The 19,369-nt window shown below is 43.1% G+C and overlaps 1 protein-coding gene across 1 annotated transcript in view; it reads left to right on the forward strand.

Annotated features, from left to right (window-relative positions):
* VWA3B (von Willebrand factor A domain containing 3B) overlaps positions 1 to 19,369 on the forward strand; it is a 242,141-nt gene that overhangs the window by 177,828 nt on the left and 44,944 nt on the right. The window contains exon 27 of the mRNA XM_063459114.1: positions 4,595 to 4,761. Within this exon, the coding sequence (XP_063315184.1) occupies positions 4,595 to 4,761 (167 nt within the window). The remainder of the gene's footprint in view (positions 1 to 4,594; positions 4,762 to 19,369) is intronic.

Below are 19,369 nucleotides of genomic sequence, written 5' to 3' on the forward strand. Positions count from 1 at the left end.
TGCTTTACTATAACTATATTTTCACTTTTTCAGCATGGATTTTGCAGTTCGGTTTTCAGTTTACTGCAATTCCCTGTTCAGTGCATAAACTCTGATTGCAATATGTTTTCAATATCTAATAATAAATAATGTATAAGCATAGATGTGCCCATAATGTTCTCTGCACAAGTCTGTTACCTTTGTGGAAAGCCCATTCATCAGTTATAAATAGTAATTCATAGCACTTAGGAACATTTGGTGAAACATTTCTCTAAACAAATGCTTATTTTTGTTGATACAAATATAAATAACAATTATACAAAAAATATTGTACACACTTTTGATAATAAGGTCCACAATGAGTCCTTAAAGGCCTATTTTAATTCCCTGTTCCTCCCTTCAATCGCGACTACTTTTAGTGAATCTCTGACAGCGGAAATCACACAGGATTGCTGTAGCCTTGTTGAAGGGGAGTAAAGCTCCTGCCCCTGACAGCTTTAGTTGTGGCTATTATAAAGTTTTAGGAGAGGTATTGGTTACTCAAATTACTACACTCTTTAATTGGGTTATGAATGTCCTCTGAGATGACTTCAGCAAACATTATTTTACTACCATTCTACTAACGTCAGCAACATATTTCCTTGATTATTCTGATGCTGAGATTTTAGTGATGGTTTTGAAAAACCATTTGTCCCCACTTTTGTTGATACTGATCCACCCTGATCAGGTCAGTTTAATCCCAGGCCAGCAACTTTATGAAAATGCTAGAAGGGTTGTTGACCTGGTTTGGAGGGCGGGTTCGACAAGAATGCCTTCTCTGCTCTTCTCTCTGTATGCGGAGAAGGCATTTGACAGGGTTCAGTGACCCTACTTGTTTGGGTTACTGGAGGGCTTTTTTTCAGAGCCCATTTTGAATGATCATCAGGGCCTTGTAGACAGATCTGTGTGCTCAGCTTTTTTTCTCCTTTCATTTTGTCCAATGGGATTCGCCAGGGTTCCTCCCTTTCCCCATTGCTGTTTGCCCTTTCTCTGGAGCCCTTGCTTCATCTTATAAAAAAATCTTTCAATTCAGAGTATAGCTTTTGGGCGATATGCCTTTAAGGTGGCTGTTCATGCAGATGCCGCCTTAATAACCGTAGCCAACCCTGTGTCCTCTTTACCTCCCTATTTGATTTTACTTAAGTCCTTTAGTATACTCTCAGGGTATAAAATCAACTTTGATGAATATAACTTCTTGCCTAAAATCTGTCTGCTACCGACATGGTACTGATTTGGTCTTCTTTTCGGGTTCAGATAAAGCCTTCAGTCAAATATTTAGGATTTTAAATTATAGAGGACCCCAAAAATATTTTTACAGCCAATTACCCCCTGTTATTTTGTACCCTTAAAAGTTATTTAAAGTTGTGTGGTGTAAAGACAATCTTGTGGTTAGGCAGGTCTCAATACATGAAAATGAATGTTCCTCCAAATTTACTATTTTCTTCCAGGCTCTTCCAATTCTGGTTGCAAAACAGGATTTAGAGTGTATGCAAAGAGCTATCAAGACATTTATATGGGATGACAAAAGACATAGGATCGCTATACACACTCTACAGAAAAAAAATGCAGATGCATAATATTTGGGACTACACCTACTCTTGATGTTTTATTATGTCACTCAATTAGGGGAAACGAATTGGGTGGACCTGGAGTCCAATTTTGTGGGTTCCAACTTATGATTTATATGTGTTTAAATAGGCCTCATAGTGGGCGGGGCATGGCAGCCAAGATGGCCAGACCTATTTCAGTTTGACTCCTGCAACACTGGGCTGAAATTATCCATATCTTGCCTGACAATGACTTGCAAACAGACTTGAATGAGCACCAAACTACAGCTGAATCAAGCAGGAGCTTACGTAACCTAGTTTCAGGCTGTCCTGCTGCAAAATCTCGCCGTCTGCACATTAGACCTAGTGAGAATGATCTCCTGGTGATCGGGATAGAGGGCACACATACCACAGCAACTGTCCGGGTGTCTCACAACCCCCCCCCCCCCCCCGGTCCCCGCTGGGGAATATGACCTTTCTGCACCCTCCAAATCTCCCGCTGAGCTGGAGATCACCTGGCGAGCCTAAAATGGCGAACGAGACATAGATTCCATATGCCCAGGAAGATTCTGACAACCTAATCTGTAGGGAATGCTTTGAGGCCTCATTCGACCAATTTTACAAGGAGTTTTGGGGGTGCATTTATAACAGATCCCTCATCTCACTGGATCTACCAGAACATCACCCTTGCCCAACTGGTGACATAGCAGCCCAAGTACCTGGAGGACTCCAAGACAACTGGAGCGACCTCTGACCCGGGACCCTGCCAAGCGGTGACAGAGAACCCTTGGGATAGCAGCGAGAATTAAGGCTCAAGGAGAAGGAAAATCAAGGTGCACCACCTGTGGTCCTCAGAAATAGGGATTTCTCTCTAGACATGCAGTCTAGAGAGTAAAAAGATTGTAAGAGGCTGACATCCAACAATGCCTACTTTCATGGCAGCAGACATCAGTTAAAGCCTTTCATGATCTGCTGAGAAATTTTCCCCTGGGGATTACGTTCATTACATTTAGTTATGGTATTTTGCACAACAGGACTGGCTTAAACAAGCTGCTGGATCGGCATTGACTCCATACGAAGACCTCTGTTTACAGCAGACCTATCAGAAAGGTTTTATATAATTGATATATAACTATATCTGTGTTAACTCTTCTATATTTGCCTCCTGTGATATGTTGGTCAATAGGAGCAGGAACTGGGAGGGGAGTTGGATGGGGACTCTTGGGAGGACATCTGGCAGGCAGCCGCCATGGTGTCCATTTGTGTTCCCAAGAACAGATATAAAAGATCTTGTTTCAATGTTACACCATGCCGATACTGCTTTTATGTTTAGGGAAAACACCCTCTGACAGTTTTTGGCATTTATGATGCCAACATGGCACGGTCCTCAGTATGTGGTGGACATGTCCCATTATGGTTTTTATATTGGGAGAGAGCAAGGGATCAGTTGGCAGCCGCCTTTCAGAAGCCATTTGAGTTGGACCGTGGGTTTTTCTTCTTTCCCAACCTGGAGGAGATTTCTATATTGGCACAGAAGCTCTTTAAAGGACCACTATAGGCACCCAGACCACTTCAGCTTAGTGAAGTGGTCTGGGTGCCAGGTCCTTCTAGGATTAACCCTTTCTGGTGTAAACATTGCAGTTTCAGAGAAACTGCTATGTTTACTTTAGGGTTAATCCAGCCTCTAGTGACTGTCTCATTGATAGCCGCTAGAGGCGCTTCCGCACTTCTCACTGTGATTTTCACAGTGAGAAGACGCAAGTGTCCATAGGAAAGCATTGAGAATGCTTTCCTATGGACTGGCTGAATGCGCGTGCGGCTCATGCCGCGCATGCGCATTCAGCCGATGACGGGGAAAGGAGGAGGAGAGTCCCCAGCGCCGAGGGAGCCCGGCGCTGGAAAAAAGGTAAGGGATTAACCCCCTTCCTCCCCCTAGAGCCTGGTGGGAGGGGGGCCCAGAGGGTGAGGGGGACCCAAGGACCCTATAGAGCCAGGAAAACGAGTATGTTTTCCTGGCACTATAGTGGTCCTTTAATGAAATTACTTTGGCCTTTAGGAGGACTCTGTTGGCTTACTAGTTAGATACTGTTGTTCCCTCTATGGAGGAGATCCAAAAATAATTAATAATCAATGGAATTTAAAATACAGATAATGGAACAGCGCACACACAAAACCAAAAATACAGTTTTAAATTTTACAAGGCTACTTAAAATCATCATCATAATGGCAAACAAATATGGAAGTTCAGTTACACCACTGTGCCTTACACTATATGTCCTCTCTTTTCATTTTATGGTACTATATGTGCATAGACCGGATATACTGAGGAACTCCATCATATTTATATAGACATATTCAAAGTAAGTGTTTCCTTTATTTGGAGCACTTTTGTGGCTAATTGCACACATTTATGCACACATTTTGCACAATATATTGTTTATACTATTTTGCACATTAAACAAATATCACTGTGTGCAAACACTTTTTTTGCACTTTATACTTGCTGCACTTTAGTTGCTTATTTGTTTGTAAAATTGTTTTAAAGGTATGGTGCACCTTTTTCAGTTAGTTACACGACTATGTCACAGTACCTCAATATTGGTGGGCCCTATACTAATTTTAACTTGGGCGATTAACATGCTAACTTCCAATACTTACTGCTTAACACCTGGAACTTGTATTTCTAAGTAGTGGTGCCAGTCTTTATGGCAGCACCACTACTTAGAAATGCATGATTTAATATTATAAAAAACATGATATTATTGGATATATTTATATAATTGTTATATATGATATGTGTTTTTATATTTTAATATATTGAAAAAATAATTTAAAATGTTTATCCAAAAATATTAAATAATTTGTAAAGCTTTAACAATATTAAGTCAAGGCCATAGTTCCAAGAGTTCTTGGATAGATAAATTTTAGTAAATTTTATCCAATAACAATCTACAAATTTTTATATGTTTTAAGTCACTAAAACATTGTTTTGTAATACTGTGTATTATACTTACCATCTTGGGCTTTAGATCGAATGTAGAGATAGTTCAACCACTCAAAAAATCCAAATCTACGGAGGAAAAAAGATATAAGAGAACAAAGAACGAAAAACGACATAGCACATCTGAAGATGAAGAGGAGTTAATTGTGGCTAAACCTGATGAAGATCTTTCCCTTCATACTAGCAGGGAGAAAGGTACAGTTCACCTATCATTTAAATGTGTTGTATACAACATAACGTACACAAAATAGTTAATAGAATACACATACAAACTTAACATATTTCTATAAATTGTAATGCACAGTAGTTATTTCACTTTTGAATTTAACTGATGGAATAAAAATAAAAATGGTAAATGAGACATCTGGTGTGCAGAGCACAAGGACGACTGTGGTCATCATAGGGAATTCTCTTTCATAATCTGGTGCTTCTCGATCCTTCAGAGAGGCAAAACACAAGTTCATGACAACTTTAATTTATTATTTTACAGAGATATTTATTTGAGCTCTCCACAACACCCTTGCAAGCATTCGTCACACCACAACACTACAGACAGATACAAAAAAAAAAAAACTGTGTAGAAGTGGCAGCTGCTTCACAGTCTATGGGGAGTCTCTCTCACCCTCTATAGTTAATATATACAAGAAAGAATTATATACGGCAAGGTTTGAATTTTTTTTTCTCGCACCTATGGTATATATATGAGTGGAGCGCTATAAATAGAAAGTGAAAGGAATAGCAATATTCACTTACATCCAGGTGTCATGTTGTATATTAGTTGAACATAAATAAGGGAGAAGAAAGGGAACACAACATAGTATAAATCTGTGGAGAATTTATGTAATGTAGCTAAGTGTGAAAGACATAAACTCACATTGATGAGAGCCTCTAATAGGACAGCACAGATAGCAATACTGCTATTGCTTTCACTTACTATTTATATCACTCCACTCATATATATGCCATAGGTCCAAAAAAAAATTCAATCCTTGGCGTATATAATTCTTTCTTGTACAACACTACAGACAGCCCACATATACAACTCTGCAGACAGCCCACATACACAACTCTGCAGACAGCCCGCATACACAACTCTGCACAACTCTGCAGACAGCCCGCATACACAACTCTGCAGACAGCCCGCATACACAACTCTGCAGACAGTCCACAACTTCTTGCAAATGCACACAAATAGGAGCTGAACTTCTTGCTGACTGGCGCAGCACCATAGCATCCGAAGGCTTTCCTGTAGGAAAGCAGTGGATTGCCTGAGATGGTCAGTTCTGGTGATCTCAGCCAGGGAGGCGGAGCAGGGCAGAGCCACCACCATTGAATCCACTCAGCACTGAAAAAAAGCTAAATTTGTATCCTATTTAAAGGGTCAAGGGTGGTAGGGGGGGCGCTGGGAACTTAAATAGTGTTTTTAATACTATAGGGTCAGGAGTACACATTTGTATTCCTGACCCTATAGTGTTCCTTTAACTCCTACAATAACAGTGAAGGTGCTAAAATATATAAATGCTAGCTGCTTGTAGTTTCCACTGACAAAAATGTAATTAAGAGGAATTGCTGAAGACAAGATCTGTAAGAAGACCAAGAAAAATATTCAATAGAAGTCCTTGTAGACTGGTTAGGAAATCAAAATCTATATCACTGCATAGATCCTGCTGATATATTTAGCTGGCAGTGGAGTGATTTGCATAGAAGGGTCAGCACAACACCTTAACATAGTATTAAAAAATCCTGGGATCTCCACAGATGCGGAAAAGGCCTTTGACTGAGTGGACTGGGCATACCTCGCAGCCACACTACAGCACATGGGCTTCGGTCCCAATATAAGGACCTGGATAGCACAAATCCGACAGCGCAAATCCGAGTCAACAGTGCCCTCTCAGACCCGTTCCCCATACGGAATGGTACGAGACAGGGGTGCCCCTTGTCCCCCCTTCTGTTCGCCCTCTCTTTAGAGCCGCTTCTGGAGGCGGTCAGAGCTGACGGGGGAATAGTGGGACATACAATAGGGAGAACGGAGCACAGGCTTGCGGCATATGCCGATGATATGCTCTTCTTCCTAGAGCGGCCGCTGATCTCCATGCCAAACCTGTTGGGGCTCCTCCAAGAGTTTGGGAGGGTCTCGAACCTGAAACTCAACACAGAGAAGTCGGAGGCCATTAACATCTCGGTCCCAGCCGAATCTGAGTTTCACCTTTGATCCCAATTCAAGTTCAAATGATGCGATGCCAAACTGAAATACCTCGGCATCTGGTTGACTAAAAAGCTCACACACCTCTACCAGGCAAACTTTGTCCCCATCCTGACCACCATTCAGGCCGATATGCAAAGATGGACAGATCTCTACATCTCGTGGTTTGGACGCATAAACGTGATTAAGATGAACATCCTACCGCGTCTTCTCTATCTCTTTTAGACACTCCCGATATCCCTACCACGAGACTTCTTCCACTCTATATCCACAGCGATTCGGAGATTGGTGTGGAAGAGGGGAACACCGAGAATCAGTAAATACCAACTGGAGCAACCCAAACACAGAGGAGGAGCCGGACTCCCAATGATCACGGGATATTACCGAGGGACGCACCTGCTGAGGGTTGTAGACTGGCACACCCAATCGACAGACAAACTATGGGTACGGGCCGAGATAACACAAGCAGAGGGGAAAATCCTTGCGCAACTATGGAGGTCGGGAATCTAACACGCCGCCCTCCATACGGGTAACCCCCTGATTGACGCAACCGTGAAGCTCTGGTGCACTCTTCGCTATCCGCAGCAGCTGACTACCCACACCAGCCCACTAACGCCCCTCTCATGTAACCCAGATGTTGGAGGAGGACTGATGCCAGGGGACCTAAAAAATTTTACAAGATCGGACTGGATCTACATGCGCCAATGGTGCGAAAATGGCACCCTCAAAACCCTGACGGATCTGCTCCCTGACACGATCCCTACGGTCCTCAACCGGTTCCGATACCTGCAGGTTAGGTTGTACTACTCTACCACGGTAGCCAAGCAACAATTTCACCGTGATCTCACGCACTTTGAAACACAAGTAGGCGGCACATGGATCGGGGGATTTCGACCCTGTACACAATGCTTATAGATGGGGGAGATAAGCCGCCTCCAAAATGTATCGCCAGATGGGAGAGAGAAACCAGAGAATCCCTGACAACCCAGGACTGGGACAAGATATTTTTGCTCACACACAAAAGCTCCATTAGCTCAAAATTTCAAGAGATGAGCTACAAGCTGTTAACAACCTGGTACAGAAAATCTGACGTGCTACACCGCATGAACCCAGTTATGGAAGATACATGTTGGCGGTGCAGAGAGGAGAAAGGCATTATGCTCCATATCTGGTGGACATGCTCAGCCATCGCCCCCTTCTGGGAGATGGTAAACACCAAAATACCCGAAATATCGGACCCGGAACTCCCGCTCCAGCCCCTCCCCATGCTACTACACCACACGAGCATGACACTAAAAACCTATAAGAAATCTTTGACGAAACACCTGCTGACAGCAGCAAAATCCCTGATACCCACACTGTGGAAACAAACGGCAGCCCCCACCTTCCAGCAGTGGGTAGATAGAGTAGGAGAAATTCATACCATGGAAAGCATGACTGCATCCATCCAGGGCCGCACAGAAAAATGTAACCTGACATGGACCCCCTGGCTCCTGTACATTGCTGCGGACAGAGCTGTACCCTAAAACGAAGGCACCTTAACCCTGGCCCTCTTCTTCCCTCCCCCCCTCTCCTCCACTTCCACCTCTTCCTATTAGATACACACCCCCCCTCCTCTCTCTTGCCCCCCCCCCCACACCCTTCCCCTCTTCCTCATCACCAACCCCCCCATTCAGACCGTTGCTGGACCAGACTGTCTCACTCTTAGATATGGACCAGGACATGCACGCCATGAAAGATCAGCGCACAGCCGCCACAGCCCACGCAGTCGATAGGGAGGCTGACAGACAAAGACCCACATAATCAGACTATTATACCGCGTGCGCCTAAGTCACTCTAGATGCCCATCGACTTATAACTACACACATTAGGGACACCGCAGTAGGGCCAGCCACATAGGTACTCCTACCCGACTAGCCCACACACAAACAACCATCCACCAGGATGAACATACTTGAGAGGCGAAGTAACCATCCAAATGCGGCCGACCGTCTAAAACATTGACGAGAACCACTACGTACGATATATGCGTCCAACGCTAATTTGAAACATGGTGATAAGCAAGCAAACTCTATTCATGCCGCTATGACCTAGATCAGGGGTAGGCAACCTTTTAGCAGCACTGTGCCGATATAGGATTGTGATGTCCCTTAGCGTGCCGATCCTATTTTTTTCAAATTGAGGTGTGTATGCTGCCGTATTTTGCTTGTGTTATTTTTACTGTGATTGCTTTGTATCGTTGTATTTGTGCGTATAGGAGCTATTATATTGTATATGTTCATTAGTAGTTTATAGTATCGTGTATGATACATATGAATGTGGGCTGTGTATGAGGGCTGCTTGTGAAATTGTGTGTGGATGGATATGTCACATTGTGTGTTTGGTAGTGTATTGCATGTGAGAGGCTACATGTGGGGTTGTGTGCATGTATGTGGATTGTTAGTGGGTTATGTTTGTGCGGATTGTGTGTATGTTTGTTTGTGGGCTGTTCGTATTATTTGTATGAGGGGGAGGGTTATTGTGCATTTCTGTGTATATCTAGCAGTGTGGGTGGCTTCCCTTGGTTCCAGTGGGGACCAGGCTGGCCAGGTACAGGTCAAGGACAGGAGCTGCAACAGCAGCTGCAGGCTGCTCTACTACAGATCCGAGATCACTTCCTCTACGTGTTGCAATACATAAATTGAGGATTGTCCTTCACCACCTCTTCGTATTAGCAGATATCTGAAGTTTTACTGGGACTCCTAACAGGCCAAAGCCTGTTTGGCTCTAGCAGCCTTGAGTGCCGTGCAGAGACACTTCGAGTGCCGTGCATGGCACTAGTGCCGTAGGTTGCCTACCCCTGACCTAGATAATAGCAAGAGGCTAAAAGAGAGACAACATTTTACGTAATGATCCTGTGACTCTGGATGTTCGCTACAGCTAAGGCGAATCTTCTACTCCTGACTAACATCCTTACCCTATTCTCTCCTATATCCCCATCTAACCCGGATAATAACAGATAAACAAAGATTGTCAAAAAAAATAAAATAAAAATAAGAATAGAAGGGGAAAAAGAAGTAAGATGGGCTGTATTTCACTGTTGTTTTATAGATAGTACTATTTTATAGATGTGACTTTTATATGGTTCTTGAGTGTACCCTGGAACATGTCACTACTGCAAAGCTCTCATATTCTTTTTTCTGTATCTTCCTGTTTTTGAAAACTCAAAATAAAGATTGTCAAAAAAAAAAAAAATCCTGGGAAGTGACCAGTACCTCTTTAAGGTTTTGGAATAGCCTTCATATTCCACTGACTTGAATATTATTGAAAACCCCTGGGTTGATCTCAAATGTAAAGCGTATTTGTGAACTGGAAGCATTCTGTTGGAAATCTCCTAAAAAGCTTGATTTGTGGAAGCTAATACCATCATCTACACAGAAGCTAGACAAAACTTACCTCTGTGAACCCTGCTGGAACGACAAATTCCTAAGTGTAAACGGCAGAAACGCAGACCTGGGGCATACCATTAGAACTCGGGCCTTGCCTTGGCTGAACTACTCGGCGGGTTTGAACCAACTTAACCCCTTAAGGACACAACTTATGGAATAAAAGGGAATCATGACGGAATATATCCGTCATGTGTCCTTAAGGGGTTAAGCACCGGAGGCGAGGGTTACATCTGACACTTCATCTCTTTCCGAGCTGGGACGGAGATCATAGAAGTTGCAACCAGCCTTACCTCCAGTAACGAGGGACATCGGGGCCTATCTTCAGCGGCCACTTCAGCCTAAAATGGCGGCGCAGGAGAGTAGCTCCAACCCGGATACCAGCATGGGCCTCATGCAGGCTGAATCATCCCCACAACCTGAACAGCCAAGAACAGAGCAACCAATGCTAAACACCCAAAACGGGTTGGCACCTGTCACAAAGCAGGACTTTCAAAATCTTGTAGTGGAAATAATTGACAACAGATGTGGCAATCATAAAAGCCGACATGCAAGTAGTCACGGATCGGGTGGGAACCGCTGAGGTGGATATAGTGGCCCTTAAACAAGACATGGTTTCTCTCAAGGAGTCTGTGCAATCTTTACAAGCCATGTTCAAGGGGCCCATCGAGTGGCCCATGCTGTTAGGGCCACCCGATGGGTATGGATTTCCAGGTCACCAGTTTCTATAGTCACCAGAACAACTACAACTTAATGTATTTGTTCTGGGGAGCAGAATCATTCAGTTCAGGCTTTTTGCTGTAAACACTGTCTTTTCAGAGAAAATGCAGTGTTTACATTACCTCCTATTGATAACTTCACTGATCAATCCTTAGATGGCTACCAGAGGTTCTTCTTGCATGGAGACACTGAACTTTCCTCATAGAGATGCATTGATTAAATGCATATCTATGAGGAGATGCTGATTGGCCAAGGCTGTGTTTGACTTGTGCTGCCTCTGCCAATCCAATATGAAAGCATTGTGATTGGCTCAGAACACACCTTATGATAATGTCAGCCAAGCAGGCAGATCGGGGGCAGAGGCAACAGCTGCAGACTTGAATACAAGTAAGATTTTACTATAAAAGAAGGCAATTGGGGCAGGGGGTTAGATGGTGTTTTAACACTATTGGATCAGGAATACATGTTTGTGTTCCTGACCCTATAGTGTTCCTTTAATTTAGAACTAACTATATTATTTACTTTAGTGATATTTACATAAAAATTACAGAATTCACTCTGCCAGTTTCTATCTCATAAACTTCTAATGTGTCATTTTCACTGTACCATTTCGACCTTCTGCATAATTAATGTACCGTAATTTTCATAGATCAGTTTGTGGCAAATTATCTTCATCAAACACTGCACATATTGAAATCACATATTAATGTTTTGAATGTTCTTCCCTTTCTAATTTCTTTAGCCCAATTACATTTTTTATAATCAAAATCAGTCTTACCTGGGGAAAGGAATCTGACCGCATCTTAAGAAAACAGTATTTACTTTATGCTGTGCTGCTGCATGGTTAAGATCAGTACAGATAATTGCTAGAAAATGATACTCCTTATACATTTGCAGGAAATCACTCTGTTTTTATTAGAACATGAAGGCCCTGAATATACTATGATTTGCTTAAGAAAGCCTAGTCACGTGTCCAAGGCATTTCTTGTTCAAAACTTGATATATTTATACATATTTATATTATTTTTACATTGTTTTCTTCATCAAGTAAAAAGGACAATGCATATTTACAGGAAACAAAGAAAATAGATCATATCTTCAGTCACAGTTATAGAGGGATTTTAGAAATTATAAAAGGCAGGTGGTTCTGCATGGATAAAACTGAACTTTCAGCTGTTTAGTGGGCAACAAAACTATGGGGGGAGATCAGCTTTATACAGTAGAGGATACGTGCTTGCGTTTAAGGAAAGGAATGTAAGAAGAGACATATTTCTAAATGTCAAAAGATAAGCAGTTTACAGAAGTACTCCGGTGGGGGCTAGTTTTTATAAGAAAGAGAACTTAATGTAGGACAAAGTTAATTTACGTATAAAGCATTACATGAGTCCAAGTTAGCAAATCTTAATATAGGCTAGTCAATTATGGCACCTACAAGCGTGAGCTTGTTCCCTCTTTTGATCCAAGGGTCACCCAATTGTCTAAGACATTTCCATGTGTGCTAATCACACCTGTGGGACTTTCATTACATTTTCACAACAGTTCCCTTAGACTGGGCAACTGTAGCGTTACTCACCTTTCCCAGGGGCCGGCCGCGGTCCTCTCTTCAAGCCGCGCGCGGTCCTGCGGTTGCAGGTGCCGCGCGCGGCTCATCCGACGCTTCAGGCAGGAAGGCGGGCAGTGACCGCGAGTTGCCGTCACATGTCCCGCCTGAATCTAAGAGCGCGCCGCGCGTCTCGGGCACACTCTTAAAGAGACAGTGGGAGCCTAAATTGCCAAAAGGCTCCCATTGGCCCCTGTCATCCCACACACCCCATACACTTACCTTTTGGGGGTGTGGAAGTGACAGGAGCCAATCACATTAGTTTTGAACCTATTTATACTTACCCTTTTCCCTTAGTTCCTTGCCCTATCGTGGTTTCTGCTACAGTTCCCTTTAGTGCTTGTTGTGTTCAGTTGTGTTTCTCCGTATTTGACCTTGGCTTTGTATTCTGACTTCGTTTTCGCTTTATCCCTGTCTGTACTGTTTGCCGGCTTGCTGATTCCTGTGTACCAGACCCCGGCTAGCTCTCGTTTACGCTGTCTCTTTGTGCCCTTGACTTCGGATCGTTCCTGACTCTGTACTTATCCTATTACGTCGAGTCCGGCCACTCTAAGGTCCGGTAGACGTATCTCTCCTCTGTGCTGTCTTCTGTTTGGCTGGATCCTGCGTGTAGGGGTATATACTCGTTACAGCAACCCAAGAACCAGCTGAGGAGATTTTTCTTCATCTGTTAAGCGCTGTAGACTCCAGAAGAAGGAGAAACTGGCGTATAGGTTAAGGTTCGACCAACAGTAGATTTTGTTTTACACATAGATGTTAGTGGACAAGAAATCAGCTTAAAAGTGAGAAAAATCACTGTTATGATAAACACAGATAGTAAAAACAAGTACAAAATGTTCTTAATCAATAAACTCAACCATGTTCCCAGTCCAAATGTCCAATCCCAATCCTCAAAGAACCCTGTGTCTTGCTTAATTTCTTTCACGTTGTGTAAGTTCTGTATGTGTTCATCTATCATGGTCCCATGATCAGAGAGATCAAAACAACACACCCTTAACAGGTTCACATCCTAAGTCATGTTTCAACAGTAAATAATCAATAGCTGCTCTATTCTCAAGGATCGCTTTCTTATTAACCTGGGTATCCATTAGAAGTTCCTCCAGGGCTTGGGATGTTGCATTTAATCCTTTGGCGAGGGAACAGGCTAGGGTATAATTACTCGGGTATTATACAGTGCTAAGCCTGGGACTCCTACCATGGAGTACGCAAAGGCAGAGTATTCAGAATTAGATAAGATAGGGTTACAATCTGAAGTAAGGGTGTTTCTGACATCTCTCCCTTCTCTCTGCGGTTTGCGTAGATGGGTGGTTTCAGAGATTGGGTCAGATTTGGAAAACATGGTGATGGTTAGGCGTGAAATTGCATAGGGACCTCCTGTAATGTTACCTGGGACATAAGCATAAGTAACATTTCTACATGAGAAAGTCCATCCTTTAGGGAGATAGACATGGTGATGGTAAATATATTTCATGATGGTGTTCAGGGCTCTACAATTCGTGGTATTTATCCACCATGTGGGGCAAAACAGGGATTTAGTATTAGGGTCTCTACATTACATGAAAAAGACCAAGAGTGAGATGGCTATAAGACAAGATTGTATGGCGTTTTCAGTACTGAGGAGAGGGTTGAGGCAAAAGGAGGTTAGATTAAAAACCTTCGCTATCTGCATCCATATATTTCCCTGCCAGGCATTATTATCTTCTGGAGAAAAAAAGTGGAAAACACCTTCAAATGAGCATGTAATCAATACAACCTGGAGAATATATCCAGAATATGAATATTCAATATGAGAATATAGTGCAATCTGAAATAATAAAAATATATATCATAGCGTAATACAGTTTAAATAAAATAATAGGAGTGTAAAGCTAGATATTAAACTCACAAACGAAAATGCAAATCAGGCCTCTCACCCCCCTGGGGTATATAAGTATATGTCTTGATAGTAGATCAAAAACGAAGTATGTCTTAAAGAAATGGATAAAAAGAGCCATACATGGTGAAGTATGTATAAAATAGTACAAAAAATATTTATTGGGAGCACTTACAGACATAAAATGGTAGTAGGCATATCTCCACTCTCAGTGGAACTGGATGGCAGTGTAGAAATAGACAGCACAAATCCAATTCGAAGTAGTAGAGAGCAGGAACAATGAATCAGCATACAAATAAAAATAAAATATAAATTAAAATAGCAAGCAATAAAGTCCAATATCCTTGGACTTTATTGCTTGCTATTTTAATTTATATTTTATTTTTATACCTCTTATCGTTTGCTCTCAATTACCCCCTCACCCAACAACCTCAGCCTAACCCCCCTCAGCTCAGGAGGAACCTTAACTCTATTGACCTCCAGCAGCTGTCGGCTGACATTGATTCACAACTGCTATCCATCCCTTCCCTCTCCTGTCCCTCACTGGCCATCTCCACATATAACACTACCCTCACATCTGCCTTGAACACTGCAGCCCCACTCCAAACATGCACCACGAGGAGAACACGACCCCAACCTTGGCATAATAAATCAACACGCTATCTGCAGAGTTGCTCCCGCTGTGCTGAACGCTCCTGGAGGAAGTCCCGCACCCAGGCAGACTATCTTCATTATAGATTCATGTTGCTTTCGTACAGCGCAGCCCTTGCCCTCGCCAAACAGTCCTACTTTTCCTCTCTCATTAGTTCATGCTCCCGCAATCCCAGACGTCTCTTTGACACTTTTAATTCCCTTCTCCGCCCTGCTGTGGCCACCCCCCAAACTAACCTTACAGCTGATAGCTTTGCATATTACTTTACTGACAAGATTGAACAACTAAGGAAACAATTCTCCCCTCCTTGCCTTTCTCTTTCTCAACCACACATAAATCATGCTTTCCCTACCCTTCAGACTTTCTCCCCAGCTACTGAACAAGAGGTGGCTGCACTTCTCCATTCCTCTCGCCCCACCACTTGCCCACTTGATCCTGTCCCATCTCACCTCATCAGATCTCTCTCCCCTTGTCTTGTGCCTATCCTAACACACATCTTTAACTGCTCTCTCTCTTCTGGCACTGTTCCTGCTGACCTTAAACATGCCACTGTAATACCTATCCTGAAAAAAACATCTCTTGACCCGTCCTCCCCCTCTAACTATCGTCCCATATCCCTGCTCCCTTACTCATCAAAGCTTTTGGAAAGACTTGTCTTTACCCGTGTGTCTCACTTCCTTAATTCCAACTCTCTCCTTGACCCTCTTCAGTCTGGCTTCCGCCCTCTCCACTCTACTGAGACCGCTCTTATCAAAGTGACTAATGACCTAATCTCCGCTAAATCCAAAGGTCACTACTCCATATTAATTCTCCTTGACCTCTCTGCTGCCTTTGACACAGTTGATCATGCTCTCCTCCTTCAAACTCTTCAATCACTCGGTCTCTGTGACTCTGTCCTCTCTTGGTTTTCCTCCTATCTCTCCCAACGCTCATTTAGTGTCTCCTTTTCCAAGGATACCTCCTCCCCTCGCCCTGTCTGGTTTGGAGTTCCCCAAGGCTCTGTCCTTGGTCTCCTTCTATTTTCTCTTTATACTGCCTCTCTTGGAAAACGTATTGCCTCTTTTGGATTCAACTACCACCTGTACGCTGATGACACTCAGATATACCTCTCCTCACCGGACCTCTCCCCGGCCGTCCTGCAACGTGTCACTGCTTGCCTCTCTTCCATCTCTGACTGGATGTCGTCACGCTTTCTCAAACTTAACCTCTCTAAAACTGAACTCCTTGTCTTTCCTCCTCCTAATACTGATCCTCCTCTCTCACTCTCCCTTCAAGTCAGTGATATCCACATAAGTCCATCCCTACAAGCGCGCTGTCTTGGCGTCATACTTGACTCTGGTCTCACCTTTGAGTCTCACATCCAGTTTGTTGCCAAGTCCTGTAGGTTCCAACTCAAAAACATAGCCCGCATCCGCCCCTTTCTTACGCAAGATGCTACCAAGGAGTTTGTCCATGCTCTAGTAATTTCCCGCATGGATTACTGTAACTCTCTCCTGATTGGTCTCCCCAAAAGCCGTACTGCCCCGCTACAGTCTGTAATGAATGCTGCAGCTAGACTGATTTTCCTATCCAGTCGGTCCTCTCACACCTCGCCCCTCTGCCAGTCCTTACATTGGCTCCCTGTATCCTATAGGAGTCAATTCAAAGTGCTAACCCATACATTTAAGGCACTGAACAATTCCAGCCCCTCTTATATCTCTTCACTGATCCAGAGGTATGCCCCTCCTCGTACCCTCCGCTCTGCCCGCGACCACCTCCTGACCGCTGCTCGCACCCGTACGGCCAACTCACGCTTGCAGGACCTCTCACGGGCGGCTCCTCTCCTATGGAATAACTTGCCTACTGCCATCAGACTCTCCCCTAGTCTTCAATCATTTAAGAAGGGCCTTAAAACCCATCTCTTCAGGAAAGCGTATGGCCTCCCAGAGTAATCTCTCCCTTACATACCTGTCGCTTGCTCTCCTATGGGATAGTGCTTTGCTCTCTCCTCCAGCTCTGCTTCACTCCTACTTGATATTTCCTATCCTAATGTTTCTAATACCCCACCTCCTATAGACTGTAAGCTCATTTGAGCAGGGTCCTCTTCAACCTATTATTCCTGTAAGTTTTCTTGTAATTGTCTTATTTATTGTTACATCCCCCCCCCTCTCAAAATATTGTAAAGCGCTACGGAATCTGTTGGCGCTATATAAATGGCAATAATAATAATAATAATAATAATACCCCAGGGGGGTGAGAGGCCTGATTTGCATTTTCGTTTGTGAGTTTAATATCTAGCTTTACACTCCTATTATTTTATTTAAACTGTATTACGCTATGATATATATTTTTATTATTTCAGATTGCACTATATTCTCATATTGAATATTCATATTCTGGATATATTCTCCAGGTTGTATTGATTACATGCTCATTTGAAGGTGTTTTCCACTTTTTTTCTCTGGTTTATCACTTTGGGTGTTAGTGAGGTTCACCTGGAACCCCTTCAATTTAGCAGATTGAGTAATTAAGTCTAGTTGGTATACTACTGTTTTTTTCACTTGATTATTATCTTCTGGTCTCAAGTCAGAGTAGCATATCTGAACAGAGCATACAATGGTAAAGGATAAGAACACTTTCATGATGGTGGATCGGTAGGGTGCACTTGTTTGCAGTGGCTGGCGTGTATCCATGTGGGCTTGCCTTCCAGTTTTACAGATGTAGCTGTAGTTAGCAATACTTGAAAAGGACCATCAAATCTTGGCTTAAGACCTTTTCTCACTTGTCTTTTTATCACTACCCAATTTTTAGGTTGTAGTTTATGAGTGGTAGGACTGGAGTCTGGATCTGGAATAGAATCAAACACTTGTTTATGCACCTACCCTAACTTCTTATGGATGGCCTGGACATAGGAGGTCATGTTACTATGTTCTATTTGGAGTGTCTGGGGGAAATAGAATCCTGTCTTTGGGGCACAACCAAACAGAATTTAAAAGGGAGACAAACAACTTCTAGGATGGGGGGGGGGGTGAATCTCATAGAGAAGAGTGCTAGAGGAGGCATTCAGTCTACGATTTCCCGGTCTCTTGCCTGGCGTTTGCAATTTTATTCTTTAAAGTGCCATTTGCCCTTTTTACTTTCCCACTACTCTGGTAGGGGGTGTGGAAAGCCTGACTGATCCCTAGCGCTTTCATTATTTCTTGCATTATTTCCCCAGTGAAGTGGGTACCCGTGTCACTTTCAATCACTTCTGGTACTCCGTATCTACATATCTGTTCTTTCAGAAGCTTACTTGCTGTGACCTTTGTTGTGGCGTTCTACACTGGGTAGGCCTCAGGCCAACCTGAAAAGAGATCAATGCACACCAACACATTTTCATACACTCCTACCTTAGGCAGTTGACTATAGTCTATCTGCAGTCGCTGAAACGGGTAAAGTGGCCTTGGTATGTGTTTACCTGATGTTTTTACAGCCTGTCCTTGATTATTCCTAGCACAAATCTTGCAAGCTTGAGTGTGTTTAGCTGCTACAACAGTAAATCCGGTTGTTACCCAATGGGTGTTTAATATGCTGTTCATGTGCATCTTGGATAGATGTGTAGGTCCATGGGCCATCTGGGCCATCATGGGATACAATACTCGTGGCAAACACAGTCTTTTACCTTTCCTCCATATTTTGTCATCATCAGGTTCTACATCTTGTTCTTCCTTGCTTGCTTGTTTCTGCAGGCTCAGCAGTATATTGTAGTCACCGGCGTCATCTGTAAGAACAACCTGTAGGAAGGTATTACTTGTAGAGAGATGAACTTGAATTGCTGCTTGCTTGCAGCTTCGTCGGCTTTGTGGTTTCCTCTTGTAATTTCATCTGTGATCTTCACGTGAACTACAGCATATCCAGTGTGGAAGTTGCCCTTCTCATCCGCATATCTGGAACCATCTACAAAAAACTCAAAGTCTGGATTAGACAATGGAGAATCAGTAACATGCGAAAAACCTGCTGTCTCTTGTGCCATTAATGCTGCACAGTCATGGGGTACCTGAGCTTAAGCAAACTTATCTGGTGACAGAGAATTTACAAAAAGATCACAACTACAATCACCACTCCCCCTCTGTTAAATCCAGGGTTAGTATGTAGATGGATTTAATACCATGCACCTTTTTAAAGTGACATTTGGAGGCATGAGGAGAGCACACTGCATCCTAAAATCCCTTGCAGTATGTATGTGTTTGGGTTGAACTTGCATTAGAATGCTGTTAATGTCATGCATGGTGTAAATGCTCACCAGGTTATCTAGGACAATATCAGTGGCTTTGTCCAGAAAGGCAGTAACAGCAGCTACTGCTCTTACACA

Source organism: Pelobates fuscus, chromosome 1 (genome assembly GCF_036172605.1).
Source record: "Pelobates fuscus isolate aPelFus1 chromosome 1, aPelFus1.pri, whole genome shotgun sequence".
Classification (NCBI taxonomy): domain Eukaryota; kingdom Metazoa; phylum Chordata; class Amphibia; order Anura; family Pelobatidae; genus Pelobates; species Pelobates fuscus.